This window comes from Lathyrus oleraceus, chromosome 5 (genome assembly GCF_024323335.1).
Source record: "Lathyrus oleraceus cultivar Zhongwan6 chromosome 5, CAAS_Psat_ZW6_1.0, whole genome shotgun sequence".
Taxonomy (NCBI): Eukaryota; Viridiplantae; Streptophyta; class Magnoliopsida; order Fabales; family Fabaceae; genus Lathyrus; species Lathyrus oleraceus.
In genome coordinates, this window is record NC_066583.1 from 239,172,784 (window position 1) to 239,190,363 (window position 17,580).

At 35.8% G+C, this 17,580-nt stretch overlaps 1 protein-coding gene across 1 annotated transcript; it reads right to left on the reverse strand.

Annotated features, from left to right (window-relative positions):
• Positions 1-2,104: 2,104 nt before the first annotated feature.
• Positions 2,105-4,286, reverse strand: LOC127083356 (uncharacterized). Its single transcript, XM_051023662.1, has 3 exons — positions 3,969-4,286; positions 3,284-3,877; positions 2,105-2,260 (listed from the first exon to the last, which is right to left on the reverse strand). Exons 1-3 carry the CDS (start codon positions 4,054-4,056, stop codon positions 2,229-2,231), a joined length of 714 nt encoding a protein of 237 aa, XP_050879619.1. The 5' UTR covers positions 4,057-4,286; the 3' UTR covers positions 2,105-2,228.
• Between the last annotated feature and the right edge of the window lie 13,294 nt (positions 4,287-17,580).

The following is a 17,580-nucleotide window of genomic DNA, read 5'->3' on the forward strand; positions in this document are numbered from 1 at the left end:
TGATGACAACTTTCAAATGGAATTGATGAAAACAACTTTTTCAAAGGTTCCTGGTGATGGCATATGAACAAGAAAGTGATATCTCAAGTCTCATCAGTCAAATGCGTCAAGTTCTAGTTGAAGGTGATAGACAAAGCTTCGTTAAGTAAAGGAACTTAAAGTTTTGAAGTTGTGAAAGTTGTGAAAGATGTGAAAGTGTAAAATCTCTCTTAGTCATGCGCTTAGGATTTTACCTAGTTTAGATCGGTTAGATGTAAATGAACAAAGGTAAATCTTTAGGTACTAAGGTGACATACACACACAAAGTATTTCAAAATTCTATTTTCTTTTGATAAAAATTTCTTAAAACCAATTCAGAAAAGTGTTTAATTAATTAGATGCTTGTTTAATCAATTAGGAAGGTAAAAATATATTGACTAATTGATTAAGAGGTCTTTCTAATCGATTAAATCAAAGTGTAGTGCATTATAATTGATTAAGGACGTTGATAATTGATTAAGTGATGTAGAAAATCAGACTATCCTATTTTAGTTTGATTAATCGACTAGTACATAGTTTTAATCCATTAACTCATTAAAAACTTCAATGGATTATTTTCTTTTTTTAGCCAAATTATTTCCTATATAAAAGAGGTTGCATAAATTTTCTAAATAGAAACTCTAAGCTATCATTATTTCTCTCACTCTTTTAAATAGTTATTTTTCACTAGAATTGTCTTAGTGGTAAAAGAATAAAAAGTTTAATTTGAGAGTTGTGTTGTACAAGTGATGTGATGGAATTGTTTATCTAATGACGTAGTTCTCTTAGGATCCTTTTGTAATAATTTTGACGGTTACAAGTTAAATTTATAAAAAAATTGGGGTGAAAATTATTGAGTTATGTTTGTACAAAAGCTCTAGTTGTTTAAGGTTATTGAGTTAAACTTGTGTAAAATCTCTAGTTGTTTGTGAAAGATTTTTGGAGTAATCATGTGCAAAAGTTTAAGTTGTTTTCTAAGGTTGTTTGGGTTGATCATGTGAAAATATTTAAGATTGTTTTAGTGAAAATCTCAATGACAAACTATTAGGAACTGAAGTAGGTTAAGTGATTTAGATCGAACACATATAATTCTTTAGTGTGATTTCTCTATCACTTATCTCTTTTATTCTTTATTATTTATTTTAATCTTGCGACTTATTTCTCAATTTCTTCTCTTCTCTATTATTTTAATATTTTTCTCTTCTTTCTTCTATCATATCATCTAATATAAACGTTTTTAAACTTACAAGTTTCATAAATCAATTTTTTAGAATTTTGAATATCAAATTTCATCTCTTATATATTTGGAGTCATTTGATCAATACTTCCTCGATTTCTTTTTAAGTGTCACTTTTAAAAAAAAATCATTTCTTTTTAATTGTCATGTGTAAAGTTAAGGTAACATTAATTGCACTTTTATCAGAACTATTCATAAATAATTATTACAGAAAGAAAAAATATAAAATAAATATAATAAATAATTAAAAATGTTATAGATAAAAAAAGAATTATTTTTTGAAAAATAAATTTTTTAATATATATAAAAAATAGAAAAATAACATTTAAAAAGCAACAAGGAGGGTAATAATTACACAATCTAAAATACACATGTCATTCTCTAGGTATCTCTCATGACTAAATGTTGAAGATTGTTAGCCTAGAACATGCGACAAACATGCACGTCATTGGTAGTTATAAATTTTACAATAAATGTCGGTTGAAGGTATTATAATAACTACTTACAGTAATATATGATAAATCAAATCTACCTCTCAAACCATTGTCAATTCTCATGCCAAATTAAATATGTCATTTACTTTCTAATCAATTTTATTTTATTCGTATAATATAAAAATACTACATTAAACATTTTATTCGTTTGATAAATTCATATTCCAATAAATATAAAAACGAATAACAATTGGACGATGAGAGTATATTCGTAGAATAATTCTTTTTGTTTTCATGTGTTGAATGTGTGTTGTTTTTAATATACTCCTACTTTACTAATATAAATTAATATAGTTTTTTTAAGTAAAAATTTGTATTTCCAACAATGTCACCAATTAAGCAAGGGAGAGGATGATGAACAAAACCCAAAGAATATCTCTAATTAAAGCAATGAAATTTATTGTTACATCAAAAATTACATTGGAAAGAGAGGTTTTCAATTATTTAGCTCGTCTCCAAATGCAATAGCTAGCAATGAGCTAAGTCGACATGAAGCTGCACTTGTCATAACCTGCCAAATAATCAGTGAATCGAGAAAAATGTCAGTCTGTCAATAGTCCATAGTTTTAAATTGAAGCCTCAAAATAAAAATTTGAAACCACACAAACCATAACACGACGAGGTGAGACATTGAAATGACACAACAAACGACTAAATAAGCATATCACTTCAACCTAAAAAAAGAATCTCAATATGAAACCTGTGAACCGTTAATTTTGTCATATGATTTCAATCAAATAATATTTCTCATAAGATTTAATTTATACATATTTTTGACTTTTTTACCATGCAGTTTCATATTTGAAATTTTAATTCCAAACTCTCTTAATTAAAAAAAAAAATCTCATAATGCCATATTTCTATAATGCATTCTCCCAATGAATGGACGATTCTATCAATGAATGGACGATACTATGAAGAAGAATTTTTAAGTGTAGAAACTCGGTCAATGGTTGAACGAGTGGTTAAAGTACTTTTTTTTTTAATTTTTTAATTTATTTTAAAATTTTTAATTAATTAACATGTTCTACTATTTACTATAGGCCATCAGATCTGTATGTATTAAGATATTCAAATTCATTGAATGCATTTTATTGACTTCATAAAAAAATATACATAACTTCAATATTTTTAAATAATAATTAATTAAATTATATATAATGTTTATTGTTCTCATAGTAATTACTTAAAAATTTTAAAAAAAATTAAAAAAAATTCTTCAATCACTTGGTCATTTATTGGCCGAATTCCTACACGCGAAAATCTTTTTCTTACTCGTTCATTCATTGGACGAGTGTATTCTATCAGTAGGATATTATGGATTTTTTTTTCAAATTAAGATATTTTAGGATTAAAATTTTAAATATGGGATAGCAACATAAAAAAGTCTATATTTTCAGTGTAAATGAAATTATACTAACTGATATGTGTTAGTTAAATTAAATAATTTGTTTAAGGTTTAATCTCTAACGATGTAATGGTATCTAATGAAGCGATAGCGTGACTGTATTTAAAGATGGTAGCAGAAACTTACTTGGATCAACGTTGACAAGCATAGCAGTACCACCAAAGTCACAAGTGCCCCCACCAATCTTAGTGTTCTGCCAATAGCTATTGAAAGCAAAAGAAGCATGGGCCAACAAAGTGTTGGGCTGAAAGCACAATCCATTGGGTTGAATTGATTTGCAATCTGCCCCAGATCCACATGCATAGTCCATAGCGAACTGTATTATAGGATCAGGCACTGTTGGCTTTGCAACACACCAAATAGCATAGTGTGGTGGTGAGCTTTTATGAGGTGGTGGTGGTGGATAAGCCATAGGTGGGCTTATAACAACTTTAGGTGGGCTTGGAACATGTTTTGGCGGGCTTGGAGGTGGTGGTGTTGGTGGTGGTGAAATTGTAACAATGGTTTTTGGACTTGGTGGTGGGTTTGGAAGAGAGGAATAAGGTTGTGGTGCAAGTGAATTGAAAGGTGGAAATGGTTGAGAAGAAGGAGAACCATATGAGTCAATGTCTAAGTATTCAAATGATGAAAATTTGTTTATACTGTTTCGAGATTCTAGTTTCTTCCATGATTTGATGGAGGGGCTTCTACTAATTATACCTCCTCCATGTTTTATTGCACCTGCAAATATATATATACAACATAAGTTAAATATTATAACACTAATAGATACAAAGTGTATGGATTATAATACTATATATGCATGGTTTACCAGACAGAGGAAAAAGAGTGGAAACTAGGATCAAGAGGCAAAGATGTGCAATGCTGACTCTAAGGATGATGTAAGCTCTTGAATCCATTGAGATTGGATCAATACCTCACTGGTTTTTCTTGAGAGTAAGAACAATGGAGTGTAATATAAGTAGTTGGCAGCCGAAAAGTGAGAAACTATGCAAATATATAGATATAGATATAGATATATAAACTAAAGTTGATTCTGTTGTTGCTTTAAGTAATATGTTTGTAAGCAAACAATTTGCTGAGATGATAAAGGACAAGCAGTGACTGTGTTGCATTGCATTTCTTAGGAATTTGGATAGTACATAAGAAATAGAGTTAATTAGTTATTGTTGTGTGGAATATATTCTTGCTTGTACATGCATTTTTGTTTTACTTGATTGCCACTCAAAGAACTAGATGAGATAGATCTATGGTAACTTATATGCACTTGATCTCTTTTTAAATTAATCGAATTCATAGGTACAAGAAGTACCTAGCCCTTTAAAATAAAATAAAAAATCTCTAAAACCCAACCACACTATCGAGGACAATAGACTAGATTTAGAAATCAAGAATCATCGATAAAAGAACACCATCCTTCAAAACCAATATAAAACAAAATTGTTAAATGGAATTCAAATTCAAGTAGTTAGTTTCAGTTTTATTTAGATTTGAGTCGGTGTATATAAATTCAAAGTTAGTTATAATGATAGTGGATTCAAGATTTGAGAAATTGAATTAGTTTCAATTTTATTTGGATTTGAGAAATTGAGTTAGTTTAGTTTTATTTGGATTTGAGCTAGTGTATATAAATTCAAAGTTCGTTACAATTGACAGTAGATTGAAGATTTGAGAAATTGAGTTAGTTACAAAATCTCTCTCTCTCTCTCTCTCTCTCTCTCTCTCAAAGTTCATCTTCTTCTTCTTTTGCATCAATGAAGTTTTGTTATTAACTCCAACAATTTATATCAAAAGCTCATGTTCGATTCATATGGAAACACGAGTGTACATGACGTGTGTGATTGATTTTGTTCCTCAAATTCACACTGAATTGAAGATCGATATCGAAGAGAATCACAATCTTGGTTCTCAAGGATTGGGAAACACGAGTGTCAGTGAGAATTGAGCGGTTTGCACAAGAACGAAGATGAACGGGGAAAACGTAGCTTGAATACAAAGCTTTCAGTGAAAAAAAATTGGAGTCAATGGTCGCTTGTTTGACGCTCAAGATGTTCCTGATCTCGTCAATGATGGTTACACACTGGTTGTAGAAAAAGCAACATAAGCGCAAAGAAATGCACACGTGAAACGAGGAAGAAGGATTATAAGACATTGTTTTATATCCATCAGTGTGTGGATACGAAGATGTTTGAGAAAATTATTGATTCGACGACGCCAAATATGGTGTGGGATACACTTATGCGGTGCAATGGTGTTGATGCGTCAGTGAAGAAGGTAATGTTGCAGTCCCTACACAAGTAATACAAGAATCTCAGTATGAAGAATAATGAGAAGGTGCCTGATTACATCTCCAGAGTAATTGTGGTCACGAATGAGATGAAGTCTTATGGAGAAGTGCTCTCTGAACAAGTAATCATTGAAAATATACTAAAATCACTTACTCCTCGGTTTCATTACATAGTTGTAGCCATAGAACATCTGAAAGACACTAGCACAATGAAAATTGAAGAGCTTCAGAGTAGTTAAGAGGCACAAGAATTGCGTCTTACTAAAAGAAACTCTGAAAGAGAAATAAAACAGGCTCTGAAAGCTTTTTTTGTCAAGAAGAACGAGAAGTAAGCATGGTTAGAGAACAAGAAAAAGAATGGTGATGGTGCTCAGAATTCATAACTCTCCAGAAGGGCAATGATAAGTTTGATAATAGAAAGTTTCAGTGCTACAATTGAAATAATTTTGGCTATTTTTCTATTGATTACTGGTCAAATAAGGTTATCAAGGGTGAAGAAACGAACATAGCCATATGAGATTCTGAGGATGAACATATGATATTTATGGCATCTGAGAATGAAGGTGAAAAAATGGTGGACTGGTGGTATATGGACATCGACTACTCAAATCACCTAACTAAAAACAAGCAATGGTTGATTGATTTTGACCCTGGTAGAAAGACCAAGGTCAAATGTGTTGGTGATGAGTATCTGAATGCTGAAGGAATGGGAAATGTTAAAGTAAAATTGAAGAATGGAAAAATTGTACTGATCAAGGATGTATGATATGCTCCTGGCATGAATAGCAATTTGATAAGCGTAGGTCAGCGGCTTAAAAAAGGGTTTTCGATAACCATGAATGACAATCTCTTGAAGTTGTATGATTGTAATCATAAGTTGATTATGCAGTATGAACTAGGAAGAAATAGGACACTCAAGGTGAATGTTGCAACAATAGACACTCAATGCCTTAGTGTGACAAGTGTTGAAGGGGAAAGTGAGTTGTGGCCAAGAGATTGGGACATATGAACTTCAGAAGCTTAGGACATCTGAGTTAAAATAATCTGGTATATTGTGGCACCAAAGAAATCATGCGATATATGCATGAGAGGCAAGAAACCAAGATTTGAATTCTCATAAGAAATTCCTCCAAGAGTAACTCATGCTTTGGGTGTGGTGCATTCTGATGTATGTGGGCCATTTAAGGTACCTTCACTTGGGGGAAAAAAGTATTTTGTGTCATTTATGGATGAGTTCACAAAAATGACATGGGTAACACTCTTAAAGTTCAAACAGGAGGTGTTTCCTGAGTTCAAGAAATTCAAAGTGAAGGCTGAAAATCAAAGTGGACAAAGGTTGGAGATCCTCATAACCGATGGTGGAGGTGAGTTCAACTCAACAAAGTTCAAGAAGTTCTGTAAGGAGCATGTAATTGAGCATGAGGTGACTGCTCTATACACTCCACAACATAATGGTCTTGCTGAAATAAGAAATAGAACTATGCTTGATATGACAAGAAGCATGCTGAAAGAAAATAATCTACCTCACACATCGTGGGGTGAAGCCATTTCCACGTCAGTATATGTGCTCAACAGATGTCCAACAAAGAAGTTAAAGGAAGTATTTCCTATTGAGAAGTGAATTGGAAGAAATAAAAGTGTGAGCCATTTCAAGGTGTTTGGTTTTGTATGTTACAAATGAAGGAGAATTGCGGTCCAAAACGCAGCGGAAATTAAAATTTTCTCCTTTAGAGATCCTTACGAATGGTCATGATCAGTGATAGAATATTTACCTCTTGTGACGATTGAAACCTTTCGTGCAGATCTCTTATGACGATCAAAACCTTTGATGCAGATCCACGAAGCGATCACGAACGTTGAACGATGACAACGTCTCTACTCAGTCCACACGAACGGATTCCTTCAGTCTCAGTGCTAGCTGGTACGAATGAAGGCTTTGAGTGAGAGAGAGAGAGAGAAAACGAAAATAATGCAACCGCTATGAATGCTTCTGCACAAGGGTTCTATTTATAGAACCACTTGTGTGGGCTTCAAGCTAAAAGCCCACTTAAGTGTATTTTGGCCCATATCTTATAATATGCCCAAAATCACTTAAGCCCATGGTACCTTACCATATTTCGTATTCTACTCAAGTACACCGTACCTTACGATGTTCTATAATTCACTTAAGGGCACCGTATCTTACGGTATTCCTTAGTTACTCTATCTCTCATCAATTCGTCCTTTGTGTGTGACCCTGTAGGTTTTCGTGACGTTGGCAATTATATTAAATCACACATTTAACATAATAAACAGTGAGCGGTATCTAGCAACACATCACTGCTACCCAAGACACGAAAATGTAATGTGATCTAACAAAACCTTCTGTGATAATACTTATGTGTATAATTACCCTTTTGCCATTATGTCTATATTGAACACAAGGCATAGACCGTGTCATCCTTGTCCAGTTCAATATTGGGCCCATAGACATTTATCCTGTTATGCAGGATGGGCAAATTCCATCTAGGTCACTCATGTCCCTCAGCATGCTTTGTGGAGTACCCATCAACTGTCTTTATGGTTATCCAGTTACGGACAATGTTGGATCAGCAATAAAGCACTTGACTCTACATCTAGGATCCATAGTGGTTTCAGGTCGAAGAGTGGTATACACTATTATCACCATGAGAATAACTTATGACACTTTGCATAACTTTCTATATAGTATTCTCATAGCGGGTCAATCCGGTATAAATATTACTCCTAATATTCATACCTATGTTTAAGACTCGATAACTCTTTATCCATGATCCATGAGATGTGATCATCAGTCTACAAACATAATAGTCTTAATGCTTTAATGTTATCCCACTTCACACTAAAGCTCGACTACGGATACTTTAAGAATAGTGTCCTTATGTTTAATGTGTTCTCATGATTAAGTCACACTTAATACATTAAACGGACTATCTATTCCAGGAACTTTATTAATCAACCATAATAAAGAAAATGCCTTTTATTATTAATAAATAATTCGATACAAGTACCAAAAAGTATTGGCCTATAGGGCTTACACCAACAATCTCCCACTAGCACTAGAGCCAATCAGGCATACCCCGTATGCCCATTGATCTAGTATGGCCATCATGCTTCTGCTGCGCATGAGGCTTTGTCAGTGGGTCAGCTATATTGTCAAGTGTAGGTACTTTACATATTTTCACATATCCTCTATCTATTATCTCTCGAATGAGATGATAACGCCTGAGTATGTGTTTGGATCGTCGGTGAGATCTAGGCTCCTTAGCTTGTGCGATAGCACCATTGTTATCATAATAGAGACCAATGGGATCTACAATGCTAGGGACTATGCCAAGTTCACTAATGAACTTTTTGATCCAAACAGCTTCCTTTGCTGCACTTGAGGCAGCAATATACTCGGCCTCGGTTGTAGAATCAGCAACTGTATCTTGCTTTGAACTTTTCCTGCTCACAGCGCCACCGTTTAAGCAAAACACATAACCAGATTGCGATCTAAAGTCATCCTTATCTGTCTGGAAGCTAGCATCGGTGTATCCAATTACAGCCAACTCTTCCTGACCTCCATATATCAAGAATGAGTCCTTAGTCCTTCTCAATTACTTAAGGATATTCTTGACAGCTACCCAGTGAGCATCACCAGGATCAGATTGGTACCTACTCGTTGCACTTAAAGCATACGAGACATCTGGTCGAGTACATAACATGGCATACATGATAGATCCTATTGCAGATGCATATGGAATCTTATTCATGCGATCCCTTTCTTCCTTAGTTAAAGGGGATTGTGTTTTTGATAGACACAAGCCATGTTGCATAGGTATGAGTCCTTTCTTGAAATCATGCATATTAAAGCGTCTCAACACTTTGTCTATGTATGTACTCTGACTTAGGCCAAGCAGTTTTTGTGATCTATCTCTATAGATTCTGATTCCTAATATATAGGCTGCTTCACCTAGGTCCTTCATAGAAAAGCATTTCCCCAACCAAGACTTTACTTGTTGTAGGGTAGGGATATCGTTTCCAATGAGTAATATGTCATCTACATATAATACCAGGAAAACGATCATGCTCCCACTAACCTTCTTGTAGACACAAGGCTCATCTTCGTTCTTGATGAATCCATATTGTTTTACTGTTTCATCAAAACGAAGATTCCAGCTTCTGGAAGCTTGCTTCAATCCATAGATTGATCTTTGTAACTTACATATCTTTTGGGCTTCCTCTGGTATGTCAAATCCTTCAGGTTGTGTCATATACACATCCTCAAGAAGATTTCCATTAAGGAAAGCAGTTTTGACATCCATCTGCCATATTTCATAATCATGATATGCAGCGATAACAAGTAAAATCCGAACAGATTTAAGCATTGCAACTGGTGAAAAGGTTTCATCATAGTCAATCCCATGAATTTGTTTATATCCTTTTGCAACCAGTCTTGCCTTATAGGTATGTACCTTACCATCCATGTCAGTCTTCTTTTTGAAGACCCACTTGCGTCCTATAGGGTTAACTCCTACAGGAGGCTCTACCAAGGTCCAAACTTGGTTTGTGTACATGGAATCCATTTCAGATTTCATGGCTTCTAGCCACTTCTCAGACTCGGGACCAGTTATGGCCTCTTGGTAGGTCACATGCTCATCTTGATCCATGAGTAATACATCACCTTGATCAGTTATGAGATATCCATATCTCTCAGGTAGTTGACGTATCCTGCTTGACCTACGCTGGTTTTGTTCTACTTGAGCAGGTTGCTCTTCCACAACTTCTTGTGTTTCCTGCTCTAATTCCTCCATAGGTGTATCTATGCTTTGTGATTCTTGAATTTCTTCAAGCTCTACTTTCCTCCCACTGGTTCCTTTGGAAATAAAATCTTTTTCTAGGAAAACTCCAGTTCGAGCGACAAACACTTTGCCCTCATAAGGATTGTAGAAGTAATACCCTCTTGTTTCTTTAGGATACCCCACAAATAAGCATTTGTCAGATTTGGGCTCAAGCTTAGTTGAAATTTGTCGTTTCACATAAACCTCGCAACCCCAAATCTTTATGTAAGACATATGTGGTTTCTTACCACTCCATATCTCATATGGTGTCTTCTCAACCTTTTTGGATGGAACACGGTTAAGTGTGTAAGCTGCTGTCAATAGTGCATGTCCCCAAAAGGAGTTTGGAAGATCGGCGTGACTCATCATGGATCGGACCATGTCTAACAGGGTTCGATTTCTTCTCTCAGATACACCCTTTCATTGGGGTGTTCCAGGAGGAGTAAGCTGGGATAGGATCCCACACTCTTTCAGATGGTCATCAAACTCTAGGCTTAAATACTCACCACCTCGATCTGATCGAAGAGTTTTAATATTCTTACCTAGTTGGTTTTAACTCGTTAGGTTTCACCCTTTTAGTATTAATGTTATTAATAGGCATTTCAAGATCAAGGACATATAGTCCATTGCTCATTTTTGCAGTAACATAGAATATATCATTCAAATAAATTGAGCAACAATTGTTCTTTATTATAAATGAAAAACCAAACTTGTCCAGACAAGAAATGGAAATAATATTTCTGCTAATTGCAGGTACATAATAACAGTTCTCTAACTGAATTATAAAACCACTAGGTAAAGTCAATACATAAGATCCTACGGCTAAAGTAGCAACCTTTGCTCCATTGCCAACTCGTAGGTCAACTTCACCTTTTGCCAAATCTCTACTCCTTTTCAGCCCCTGCACATTTGTACAAATGTGAGAACCGCATCCAGTATCTAATACCCATGATGCAGAAGTAGATAAGTTAATAACAAAAATACCTGAAGTTGAAGTCTCTACTCCATTCTTCTTATCTTCCAGGTACTTTTGGCAGTTCCTCTTCCAGTGTCCGGTCTTACCGCAATGGAAGCAGGTGCCTTCTTTTGCTATGCCTCCACTAGGCTTTAAAGCAGTAACGGTGGGTTTGGGTTTGGCAACTTCCTTGCCTTTCTCTTTATCACCCTGCTTAGTGGGCCTTTTGTTCTGTCTCTTTCCATTTCCGATCATCGGAATGGACTTCCCTTTTGACTTCAGATTCTGCTCGGCAGTTCTTAACATGGCGAGCAGTTCAGGAAGAGATTTGTCCATATCAATCATATTGAAATTTAGGACGAATTGACTGAAACTATCTGGCAACGATTGCAAGATCAAACCAGTCGCAAGTTCCTTTTCGAGGGGAAAACCCAATCTCTCAAGGTTTTCCACATACCCAATCATCTTGAGTACATGGGGACCTACAGGGGCTCCCTCAGCTAACTTGCTTTGAAAAAGGGATTTTGAAACTTCAAACCTCTCATGCCTTGCTTGCTCTTGATAGAGCATCTTCAGGTGTTCGATCATATCGAACGTTGACATGTTCTCATGTTGCTTTTGCAATTCTGAGTTCATGGTAGCCAGCATGAGACAAGCAGTTTCATTGGCATCATCGACATGCTTCTTATAAGCATCTCTTTCTGCCTTAGGTGCAGAACTAGGAGGTTCCTCTTCAGGAACAGGTGTCTCCAAGACATACAGCTTTTTATCATGTTTGAGGACAATCCTCAGGTTTCGGTGCCAATCCAGAAAATTTGTCCCAGACAATTTTTCCTTATCAAGGATTAATCGCAGGATGTTGTTAGAGGTGTTTGCTGTCATGGTTATCTACATAAGGATTAAGAAAATATAAGTATCATTGACATATTTAATTAGGCCTTTAATCAAATATGCTCCCACTATTTTACTCAAAACAAATGACCCTCATCATTTGATTCGGAAAATCCCATTGGAAGATTTTCTAGTGGGTCGAGATCCATATTTCACTTCGTTCTAAGTCCGCGTAGGCGGATTACACAAAACTAGGTTATTTAGGTAGGAACTCCTTCCAGTTGTATCTCATACAACTCTCGAAAATTTCAGTTGGGTGAATAACTCCTTATTCCAATCCATCATATGGATTATTCCCAACTCTTGCTTCTAAACATATATAATAAAATTATAATTAAGTTTGACTCATCATTTTAGCAGTTGGATATTACAATTATCCCATCGCACCTTAACTAATACAAAACATGCACCTCGCGTAGGCGAAACCTACATTATTCGATACCAGTCTTGATGAGTGCTAAAACTTGGAAAGCAAACATATATAATATTATTATAATTTATTTAGTTAAGTTTTACCCATTGTCTTAGTAGTTGGATATTACAATTATCCCATCGCACCTTACTAATATAGAACATGCACCTCGCATAGGCGAAACCTACATTATCCGATACTAGTCTTGATGAGTGCTAAGACTTGGAAAGCATAAACTTAATATTTTAGTTTGAGGGAATTGCAATTGTTCTGATCTCACCGGCTTAATTATCATATAAATCGTCTCTCACATGCATCAACATATATTCACATGCATCAACATACATACACATGCATCAACATACATAATGAAACAGTTATGGCCCCTAGCCCAATTATTCTCCCAAGCCAATGAGAGAACCTAAGTTAACCTAATAACGATCTAAGCTTCTCCAAGCAAGATCTTCAAGGTTGTCCTCCTTTGATATTGAATTCTTCTCTAAGCTTCTCCAAGCAAGATCTTCAAGGTTGTCCTCCTTTGATATTGAATTCCTCTCTTTCTTCATAACATTGTCTTCTTTTCTTTCTTTATTATATTACAGAAGAAACTCGTTTTACATACGAGGGATTGAGATGAGAAAAGAAGTTACATTAAGAGATTAAAAGGAGAGGCACGACACGCAGGTCATATTTAAAACCCAAAACAAAATAAAGGACAACTAAGGCCATAACTGATCACCACAAGGCAATAATAACAAACACATTATTATTATTATTAATTTTTAATTCCTTTAATTAATTAAAACCAAATTAAATTTCGGCGACCGATCACACTACGCAGAGTTAGCCGGGGGTTCCGCTGCCCGGTCAGCGGACGGGGATCAAGGGGGCAGCGCCCCTTGCGGGGTTGGAGGGGTGATCATCAGTCCAAAAATTTTAATGAACAATTCATTTGAAATGGACATTGTTTTGCATCAACACAACTCTTGCGTAGTCACAAAATTGAAAACCCCAAGAATTCTGACCCCGTGAGTGTGACGACCGTCACAGGCATGTTACGACTGTCACAGGCATGTTACGACCGTCACGCGGCCAGAAACAGAAATGCCTAGAATTTTGGATCTGTGAGTGTGACGACCGTCACAAGGCATGTGACGACCGTCACGTCCAGCTTGTTACGATCGTCACAAGCTCATGACGAACGGCACGCGGCCAAAATAACAAAACTTTGAAACAGTCAACAGACGTGTTCCAAAAGCCCTAAATTCACAACTCTTTGACGGCACAACCCTTGCGCCGTCACCAACCCTAATGCGCCAATTTCAGACCGTCAAACACACCCCGATTGTTGATTCAGTATGATTGATCAACAGGTCATTGCTTCACCATACTAATGTCGGATTCCGAAGCAAATGACCATTGATCGCTCAAAGGAAAACAACCATTTAGTGTTTGAATGAACGAAACAGAAACAGTATATCACATATACTGTACTTTGCATTAGGATTACTTATATCATATATAAGTTGATCGGTCTCAATTGCGTAACCTATGGACGATCGATGTATCGCTGCTTCACCATACTAATGTCGGTTCCGAAGCATAGTCAACATCAATCATCCAACTCGTACACTCATGATGCCAAATTTAATTACTCGTTTAATTAATTGATTCTTTCTGTCTTTTAATCATATTAATACAGAAATTAAACAGCTATCCGAGTCATGGTTTCCTAAGTGGCTCTGATACCACTGAGGGAGAATTGCGGTCCAAAACGCAGCGGAAATTAAAATTTTCTCCTTTAGAGATCCTTACGAATGGTCATGATCAGTGATAGAATATTTACCTCTTGTGACGATTGAAACCTTTCGTGCAGATCTCTTGTGACGATCAAAACCTTTGATGCAGATCCACGAAGCGATCACGAACGTTGAACGATGACAACGTCTCTACTCAGTCCACACGAACGGATTCCTTCAGTCTCAGTGCTAGCTGGTACGAATGAAGGCTTTGAGTGAGAGAGAGAGAGAGAGAAAACGAAAATAATGCAACCGCTATGAATGCTTCTGCACAAGGGTTCTATTTATAGAACCACTTATGTGGGCTTCAAGCTAAAAGCCCACTTAAGTGTATTTTGGCCCATATCTTATAATATGCCCAAAATCACTTAAGCCCATGGTACCTTACCATATTTCGTATTCTACTCAAGTACACCGTACCTTACGATGTTCTATAATTCACTTAAGGGCACCGTACCTTACGGTATTCCTTAGTTACTATATCTCTCATCAATTCGTCCTTTGTGTTTGATCCTGTAGGTTTTCGTGACGTTGGCAATTATATTAAATCACACATTTAACATAATAAACAGTGAGCGGTATCTAGCAACACATCACTGCTACCCAAGACACGAAAATATCATGTGATCTGACAAAACCTTCTGTGATAATACTTATGTGTATAATTACCCTTTTGCCCTTATGTCTATATTGAACACAAGGCATAGACCGTGTCATCCTTGTCCAGTTCAATATTGGGCCTATAGACATTTATCCTGTTATGCAGGATGGGCAAATTCCATCTAGGTCACTCATGTCCCTCAGCATGCTTTGTGGAGTACCCATCAACTGTCTTTATGGTTATCCAGTTACGGACAATGTTGGATCAGCAATAAAGCACTTGACTCTACATCTAGGATCCATAGTGGTTTCAGGTCGAAGAGTGGTATACACTATTATCACCATGAGAATAACTTATGACACTTTGCATAACTTTCTATATAGTATTCTCATAGCGGGTCAATCCGGTATAAATATTACTCCTAATATTCATACCTATGTTTAAGACTCGATAACTCTTTATCCATGATCCATGAGATGTGATCATCAGTCTACAAACATAATAGTCTTAATGCTTTAATGTTATCCCACTTCACACTAAAGCTCGACTACGGATACTTTAAGAATAGTGTCCTTATGTTTAATGTGTTCTCATGATTAAGTCACACTTAATACATTAAACGGACTATCTATTCCAGGGACTTTATTAATCAACCATAATAAAGAAAATGCCTTTTATTATTAATAAATAATTCGATACAAGTGCCAAAAAGTATTAGCCTCTAGGGCTTACACCAACAACAAACATATACCATATGATACTAGAAGGAAATTGGATGATAGAAGTAGATTTATATTGCTTATAGGCTACCATTGTATATGCACATATAAGCTCTATTGTCCAGTCACCAACAAAGTTAAATTCATAAGAGATGTCATAGTGAAAGAATTATAAACATGGGATTTGAGCACGTCTCAATCCAACTCTAGTGCAGTGTCAACACTAGAATATGATCATGGCTCTGAAGGAGATTCTGCCTCTGAAGGAGAATTTGCCTCTGAAGATAACTATAACTCTAAAGGTGAGTCTGACTCTGAATATGACTCTGAATCAGAAGGTGAGTCTGGCTCTAAAGGTGAGTCTGGCTCTAAAGGTGATCATGCCTATGAAGGTAATCTAGCCTCTGAAGGTGACCGTGCCTCTAAAGGTAATCTAGCCTCTGAAGGTGAACCTTCTGAATGTGGCCCTGCCTTTGATGGTGGACCTGCCTTTGAAGGTGAACTTACGCAGTTTCGGAGGCCACAAAGAATTTGACAAAACCAAATAGACTTGCAGACTTTGAGTTACTACATGATACTGAGATTGACTCTGAAAGAAAAGTCATACAGTGTGCAATGGTTGTAGAATTTGAACCTGTCAGCATTAATGAGGCACTCAAGAAGAAGGTTTGGGTGAATGCTATAAAGGAATAACTTGAGGCAATCAAAAGAAACAAGACATGAGAGTTGACTATTCTACCAAAGAACAAGAAAGTTATAAGTGTGAAATGGGTTTTCAAGATAAAGTTGAAGATAAATGGTTCAGTTGCCAAGCATAAAGCAATGCTAGTAGCTAGAGGATTCATACAAAAGTAGGGTTTAGACTACTTTAAAGTGTTTGCACATGTAGCTAGACATGAAACTATAAGATTGGTTATTGCTATAGTTGCAAATAGGAATTGGCCTATGATACATTTAGTTGTAAAATCAACTTTCTAAACGGTCCATTGCAAGAAGAAGTCTATGTGTTACAACCTTCAGGATTTGTGATAGAGAATAAATAAGGGATGGTGTACAAGCTGCATAAAGTCTTGTACGGGCTTAAACAAGCTCCAAGGGCTTGGAATCTGGAAATTGATTCATTTTTCAAGAATATGGAATTTAAAAAAAATTGAAATGAAGTATGGTGTGTATGTGAAACATACCTCTAATGGAAATGTGATTTTGGTGTGTCTTTATGTAGTTGACAGATTATTGATAGTGAGTTATACTTCTGAGATAAACAAGTTCAAAAAGGTGTTAATGAATGCATTTGATATGACTGACCTTGGAAACATGGTATATTTTCTAAGGATGAATATTTTATACTCTAATAAGGGAATCATTATGCACAAACTAAAGTACAATCTTGATTTGCCGAAGAGATTTGAGCTGATGAATTGTAAGTCCCCAATCACACCTACTGAGACAAACCATAAATTGGATTCTGGTGTTGATGCTAATGATGTAGATGTTACAACCTGTAAACAGTTGGCTGGTTCTCTAAGATATATGTGTAACACTAGGCCTGACATATGTTAAGCAGTTAGAATGATAAGTAGGTTTATGAGTAAACCAAAGTGGTCATATTACCAACTTGTAGTCAGGATACTAAGGTATGTAAAAGGGACTCTAAGGTCTGGTATTTTGTTTCCATCTAGAATTTTAGATGATGTTGAGCTAATATGCTATTCAGACTCAAACTGGTGCAGGGTCAAAGTAGACAGAAGAAGCACTAAATGATACATGTTTATGCATTTAGAAGCTCTCATTCCATGGTGCTCCAAGAAGCAACCAGTGATTGCACTATCAACTTGTGAGGCAGAGTACATAGCTTGTGCTTTGTCATCGTGTCAGGTTGTTTGTATTTCGCGTCAAAAAGACTTAATCTACCCTTTTT

Coding starts and splice junctions, on each gene's coding strand:
- LOC127083356 (XM_051023662.1), bottom strand. CDS start 4,056: ATGGATTCAAGAGCTTACATCATCCTTAGAGTCAGCATTGCACATCTT. Junction 3,878..3,968: donor CACTCTTTTTCCTCTGTCTG/GTAAACCATGCA, acceptor ATATATTTGCAG/GTGCAATAAAACATGGAGGA. Junction 2,261..3,283: donor GCTTGTCAACGTTGATCCAA/GTAAGTTTCTGC, acceptor ATTATTTGGCAG/GTTATGACAAGTGCAGCTTC.